Source organism: Fopius arisanus, unplaced genomic scaffold (genome assembly GCF_000806365.1).
Source record: "Fopius arisanus strain USDA-PBARC FA_bdor unplaced genomic scaffold, ASM80636v1 scaffold00036, whole genome shotgun sequence".
Taxonomy (NCBI): Eukaryota; Metazoa; Arthropoda; class Insecta; order Hymenoptera; family Braconidae; genus Fopius; species Fopius arisanus.
This window is the reverse complement of record NW_011887775.1, coordinates 788,649-796,237: the sequence shown is the minus strand read 5'-3', so window position 1 is coordinate 796,237 and position 7,589 is coordinate 788,649. Positions and strand designations below refer to the sequence as shown.

Genomic DNA, 7,589 nt, shown 5'->3' with positions numbered 1-7,589 from the left:
CAAAGTGCATTGCGCACCCGCTCGAGTTTTCAGGATGCCAGAAGCCCAACAAGAGCTTCAATTCATCCTCCGACAGGTTAACCACATCCTTTTTTTCCCCTTTTTTTTCACTGGACGTCTTGGGTTTCCAGGGGAGCAGGGGAAAGGGCTCTTTCCCATCGGCAATCGTTGAGATTTTTTTCATTTTTTTTTTTCCTTCTTCATCGTCTCCTTTTTTTTTGATAAGAGCAGTTGTTATTGAGGGGTTGAGTTGTGACCGAGAGTTTTGTAACGGTGCGATGAATACTGAAACTCCCAAACAGTCTCGCTCCGACGATTTTAGCCAGCTAGAAAATCGTTAGCGCAAGGGCCGTCGACGAAAACTGACCACTAATGGGAGTTGAAATTAATTTCACGTAATTGGAAAGACCAAGAGGAAACTACTTGGTTTACCCTAATAGCTCAACGAAATAACCCCTTTTCCCCCATGGGTGCTGGATAATTGACACCCTCCGAAATACCGGAAGCCAGCACACATCCATCATGCTCGCTATACACAAAAATCCTGGCAGTATAACTTGTTGGTCATTTAAATTCTAGAATATTTCTGCATCAACTCGAATTTATCAATCCAAAATATCAATCCAATATCAATAAAAATTGACAAGCTGTTTTGGTGATAAAATCAATCACTCGATAAATTTAGTATAATATATTTTCAATATAATAATTTTTGCTATACAGACATTATTATACAAAGCATAGGTTCGCTATATTCCTCCTTCTGCATCAATTACCACTAATTGCACGGCAAAGAAGTTATATTTTCATTGTCCATTTAACTGTTTTCTTCGAACACATTCGATGCGTCGACGATTGCTGTTAATTCTCACATATCATTACACAATAATAATTCATAGTTCTCGCATAAACGCAATCTCTCCCGGATGGATTCATGTGTCATGTAAATCCTGCTTTATACATTCAATAATACTGGTAAATTTCTCATTCGAAAAGATAAAAAAAAATAGCGAATGATCAATTATTATTCGTATTATTGCCTATGTTTACTCAATTGCGGAATAATTGGACAGATGAATACTGCCAATAGGAATATCATTCTTTGAATGTGAAAAATAACTCTTTGCAATAGATATTTTTCAATTTCAATTCCATTTGACTTTGGCTCGACCATCTAACTTCAAGTACTCACTCATTACCTCACATTTAACGTATTACACATCCGTTTCTCACTCACAGTGCTCAGCTTATGTACATGTACCTACTTATATACCTAAAATTGAATCATAGCGAAGCCTATAATCGTACAGTTGTATCATGTACTTATGTACAACGTATCTCTCTTTACTCCATTTAATGCATTTTCATGACTCACTTATTTCTCCTTGTTTTTCACTTCAATCTACATCAGATGCTGGAAAAAGGGAAGTCTTGATTGGCATGAGTTTTTTCATTCGCGGGACTAGCCTGGGCATCATTTACCTCGTAATTTCGTGTCATTTAATCCTCGTAATCATATCAAAACAACAGCAATCCACTAATGGTACATTAATTGAACCAGAATCCCCACAACAGTCTCATCCCTGAATCATCCCCCACTCCATTCTGGCACATTTCATTTTAGAATGAGAAAATATTTTTAATGTAATAAAACAAAACCATGAGTTTATTATTGTGCACATTGAGCTCACAGTTGTCACTGGTTTTTTTTTTTTTATCACAGCAACAACAGCAAGTACTTAAAAACCACCTGGGGGTTGAGGGAGTGAAAAAAAATATGTAAAAAAAAAACAAAGAGAGTTTGTTTTTCCAGGAGAACAATTGACACGAGCCGCCAGAGCGTTGACAAAAGCGCGTCGGTTAACCACACGTCACATCCTGCACATGTACACAACCAGCCCAGTGTTTTATATATATGTATACATATATATTGCCGTCAATCTCGAATGTCAAAAGGGATCTCCCTGGGTGAATCCACAGTGATCCTTTTTACCGTGAAACCGTCCTAGACTGTAGCAGGTATCACCTTTCCTGTTTCCTCTGAAAGAGAGCCAATGCACCAACAGCTCAATTTATCATTCAACCAGCATCAGACTCATCACCGGGATGACACCAGAGTGGTTGCACAGTTTGCACAGATTGTACAGTATCAACCGAGTCCTAGATGTCATGTATACTCTCATCATCGCTATCAACTCTCGTACTCTGTGGACTGGCATCCCTAGGTGGTGGTGTTCTCTCAAGACTCTTGCTTCTCGCTCTCTGCATACCACTTCTCTCCATGTGCTCTCTATCCCTCGCCTCCTGCATCATCTCAGGACTCTCACGATTGTAATAACTACTCAGACTTGAGAGACTTGAACTTGCAGCTAGACTACCAATAGGCGCACTTGGACCAGCTAGCATCATTGTTGGTGGATAAAAACGGTGTGCCATGGGTTTTTGCAGCGTCACTGCAGCAGTTGCCTGTCTGTAAAATAATTCACTGGGTGGTGGTGCAGCAGCACCTGGATAAGGCCAGTAAGAGGGTTGTGTTGGTACACCAGTACGATTACCGTACATACTCTGGAAGGCCACGTACTGGCCAGCCTCAGCGAGAATTTCAAAGCTCACTATCGTCTGACGTTTCCATTTTGTTCTGCAATTCAAAATATAACATTAAAAAATTACTGATTGCTTGTGATGGGGGATGATGGGGATGATTGCCGGAAAGCACCGTGAATGATAGGGTATTACGATATTTTGAGGGATGGAGGCGGTCGATGGACACGATGGAAACCCTACGAATCCCATCATGAAATCACGAACACACATATAAATATAGATCTTCATAACGACTTTTGACCCTGATACCTGTTTTACCCTCCCCTATCAATGTATATCGCTTTTGATATGATGTCTGGTTCCTGCGGAAGAGTTTTACCGTGGGCTCTTAAGAATACCGCAGCTAGAATAGTCGGAATGGTGAGAATGGCTAGGGTATGGGTGTGGACGCGTATGTAAATTCACCATCTGAGAAAATTACTCTAAAACGGGATAGCGTGTCAGCAAGTGGTTACATTGGCCACACTGCTCGACTTATTATACTAACAAATAGCTCATGGAGTTCAGTGGCTAATCATCGCATATCATGTCACGCACACCACATAGACGAGAACCAAAACCTTTTGACTCTATTGATAGCCCACGGGAATAATCAAAATTTTTTACTCCCCCCTTTCTCTCTCTCTCACTCTCTCAACCCACAGCGCAATATCAAATGCGTTGAAATTGATAAATTGATATATTATTTATGGAATTATTCGAGCTCCAATTCAACTATCCTTGAATCGGGTAGAGGGTACAACTGGAAAAGACTCTCATGAATTTTAAAGAGTGCCACATCATTTGTCACATGGTGAGAGATGAGGAGCACTCGATGCTCGCTCGATTATATGATGAGTAATGTTTTTTAATACCTCTTTCAATTCGCATACCCTTTTTTTAAGTGCAACCACACTGTAAAACACCCTTAATTGGCATCGTGCAACCCCTGAGCTCTTGATGCTCACCCGAGCGAAATTGATTTATCACCGAGAATCTTCAATGCGCAATGGCTAAATGAATTTTATTACACTTATATTATAACCGGGGATAGGAATAAAAGAAGATAAAAACACCGTGCGAACTTTAAATGTAGCGTAACGGTTATAAAACGTTATTAATTAATTTTTTTATTGTCCGACAACTATTGGAATTTCAAGAGCACGTTTTTTTTTTTTATTTATTAAAATTCCCCTTCCTTCCAGCCAATGGAATGGAGTGGCTTTATAAATTCACTACCAGGAAACAAAACTAGCGATACTATGGATTAATATTACTCGGGTGGAAAATAAGGTAATAATGAGAGTAACATTGGCGGTACAAAAGTTAATGCATTTATAATGGGAGAGTTCTGGTTTCTGGGTGATGTGGTATTCTCCGGTCACGGCTGTGTTATTCAAAACGATAGTCCTAACATCAGGCCTAATGTGATGTAGCTCACCAAGTGCCACATCAGGATAATAACAGTAAAACTATAGCAAGGGCGACATATTTTTTTAAAATGATCATTGGTATACCGGTTGGCTGTGGTGGTCATGGGGAGTGGAAGCATGTGTTTTTTTTTTTGAGAACCTGAGGGTGACAACAAGCCGACATTAACACAAAGCACTAGGATAATGTATTCACAAGTGAATGTATCCATTGTGGTAAATAAATAAATGATATAACATGCCTTATCCATTCATCGCCGCTTCACTCGTGTTCTGACAATCATTAGTGGAAGAAATAATTTATGGGAAACTACTGGCAGACGGAGGCTAAATTATTTTTCCAGTTGATATTAGGGATTTGTTTTGTTCAGAATTTCGGGAAATTGTAGTCGTTAAGACATCTGGGGTTTAATTATGAGTTTTAATTTTATTTCAATTAAAAATTTAATTTAAAAAATGTATATTACACACATACATGGCGAATGTACATTCACATGAAATATATTTGCGGCAAAAAATGTAATGAGTCATGCATAATTATAATTATAATAATCTAGATCAAATGATCAATGAAAAATTCTCATTTTCAATTTTTATCTCGGAAATACCAAGTGTAATTTTCCATATGTCCAGTCAGAAATCATGAGAAATCATCAGATGAATCGGCCATTTTCTCATTACAGAATTAATCTATGGTGTAGCCGTTATAACGCATCAGACTTATTTTGTCGCATCGTGGGAAGTTCTGTCCTGGTGATGGCGAACGTCTTCTTCCTGGATGCGGCAAAGAGGCGCGCACTATTCTCACGGTTGGCGTGTTACAATACAACCCAGAGTGAAATAAAAAATATCCCTGGAATGACAGAGGCAATAGGACTTTGTCATCCAGACTGGTCCAAGAGATGAGATGGACTCGTGTCAACGGTTAATAAAAAAAATCATTGAAAATAGCGCAGAGCCTCCAGACAGACCAACAACGGTGCATCCAATCAATGGAAATAAAATTGAGGAAGTGGAAATCAAGTGAGTGTACATACGACTGGACAAGTAACTTGGCATAATTTTCTTGATGACTAATTTTCTCTGGCGTCCAGCGAACCATTGGAGGATTCATCGTGCGTGTAAGAGGATACCTGCCCTCAGGAGGTATAACTCCATAATTCTAGAGTATTATGCGGTAGCTACTTTTCAACAGCGACTAACGCACTCATTTCCCATTATTATTATTTATTATTATTCTCGTTATTTTTATTTTCTATTCAATTCAATTGCTCGCTCTTCAATGTCGAGATATTCAGCCACCAATTAAAATTATTCGTACGTTTAACTCTATTCTATTTGTCAATGGTAATGAGAATGAAATATTGATGTTTCATCTGCACTGGCATAAATGCGTTAATGTATAATGTGCGTGACGCCATGGCGATTTTACCTTTACCCTCTCTTGCCTTCACTTTTACTCGTGATTAGCCGATAAGTTGAAACGATTTCTCGGGGGGGTAATTTAACGACCCGTAACGATTGCCCGCCCCCTAAAGTTCCTGGAATATGTTGCACACTATTTCTTGGTAAGTATAAAGTCTTGGAGGGTAACCTCTTATGTTTATCAGCACGAGTTTCCTTAAAATATATTTACTCAACCCCTATCAACCGATCGATGGAGTAAAGTCAATCATTCCAAGTGTCGGACACAAATTTTTTTTTAACATTCTATCTCTATACCGAGGAATTTTTCACCGAGTCATCGAGTGGCGCCTGCTCGACTCATCTTTCGTCATCGGACGCGTCTTGTACCCGCCTATCATCTCCAAGATGCTACCTTCTCAGACGATTAGTCTACGGTAGTTAGGGCTGCTGGCCGTTTTGAATGAGTTGATATTCTTAAAGCATCACCGGAAAAAATTCTAATGATGCGCCTTGAATTGGTGGGAGCCTAACAGTTGTTTCATATTGTCCCGACACATCCGCTAAAAATTCACGTAAACGAGGGGCCCATAGAGAAGGCCCCAAAGAGGTACAACAGATTGTTTTAACTGCTCGGTGGATATTGTTAATCCTGGGGCGGTGTTTAACCTCTTAAACGTTACAGTTTTAATTCAACGATTCGTTCGGCAACTTTACGGACTGAAAGGGATCGCTTTGAATTATCATTTTTCGTTTTTGTTTTAAATCGAATCGTGACTCTCAAAAAATAAAGGACTGGTTTCTAATGGATATTAGAGTATATGATTAATCATTGTGGATGGATAGTATATATACCTTCTGTTTTGGTACCACGTCTTGACCTGCGTATCCGTCAATTGTAGTTTAGCCGCTAATTCCATTCTGTCCTGAACGCTCAAGTATTTTTGCCTCTCAAAACTCTTCTCCAGTGTTTGTAATTGGTGATCGGTGAAGGCTGTTCTTGCTTTCCGTTGCTTTTTACTCGGGGGTGAGTTCATCGACGTCGAGGACGATTCCTTGGCATCCTCTTCCTTCACACCTGAAAAAAAAAACATCAAGATCTTTAAGATTATTCTACAATAATTTCGTCTTTATCACCAATTGTCATGGTACTGAGATATTATGGTTTGAGTAATGAAAAATGAGATGTCACGTTTTAATCATGAATCAATCATCTCTTTTTTAAAATAATTAATAAATATTTTAATAATCCCAGAATTGTAGAATGTGAAAAAATAATTATGGATTCTTGTAAATGGCGCATTGACATTTTGACGATTTGCAAAAATCATTAGTCTCGATTGGATGCTCTCGTTCGGCTGTGACTCCCGGACGAATCGATGGCGTCGATGGTTTTTTCTACGCCCTTTTCATCCAATGGCAATTTTCTTTTGTCTCGAATATTGCGTCGAGTGCAGCGGTGCGCACCCAAGACGCCATTGGCCATCACCACGAGGTCCCCACTCACTCCACCACGCAGACGCCCTTCACCAGCTCCACTCATCAGCCCTTCATCTCATCTATGATGCCCATAGACATTCAGGCCCAATTATACCCTTCGAATATTCACCCACCCGAAATTCATCCAAACATCCCAAAGACGCTCCGCATTTCAACTTCCGTCTGATCCCTCGAGTATTCTCCAGAGGAAATACCGTTGTCGTGGGTTTATCGATTGGAACTGGCACTTTTACCCAGAGATATATTTTCAACTGACAATATGCCATGGCTACCTTCACCAATTGAGTTAAGCTGGGGCAAAGCGCTGGCTCTTAGTGCCCGTTTGATCGGCTAGATTCGCATGAACGATCTGAATTTTGTCCACCATGTTGGAAAATGGCGGATGCCTTCCCCCTGCAACTGGGAGATATCCGCGAAAAACTCGGGGTGGGAGCCTTCAACCAGGAGATGGTAGTGGATGGGTGGTGGGTGCTTGGTGAAACACTCCGAGAACGGAGGTTGGAAAACTAAATTTACTATGTGATACACTTAGAGGAGAGTCCCGACGGTGGAGTTTTCCCTTATTTTTTTTTTTTTTTCTCTTTGGTACACTTCCAAGACGTTAGCCGGAACTTTTTCCTCAAGTTTTCCAGCTTACTCTTCCCGTTCCCGCCTGTACCCAACCCCCCAGCC

General features: G+C 40.0%; 1 protein-coding gene across 1 annotated transcript in view; it reads right to left on the bottom strand.

Annotated features, from left to right (window-relative positions):
- Window positions 1–720: 720 nt before the first annotated feature.
- LOC105266148 (homeobox protein BarH2) overlaps window positions 721–7,589 on the bottom strand; it is an 11,185-nt gene continuing 4,316 nt past the window's right edge. The window contains exons 2-3 of the mRNA XM_011304088.1: window positions 6,273–6,495; window positions 721–2,638 (exon numbers count right to left, since the gene is read on the bottom strand). Of these exons, the coding sequence (XP_011302390.1) occupies window positions 2,161–2,638; window positions 6,273–6,495 (701 nt within the window). The 3' untranslated portion in view covers window positions 721–2,160. The remainder of the gene's footprint in view (window positions 2,639–6,272; window positions 6,496–7,589) is intronic.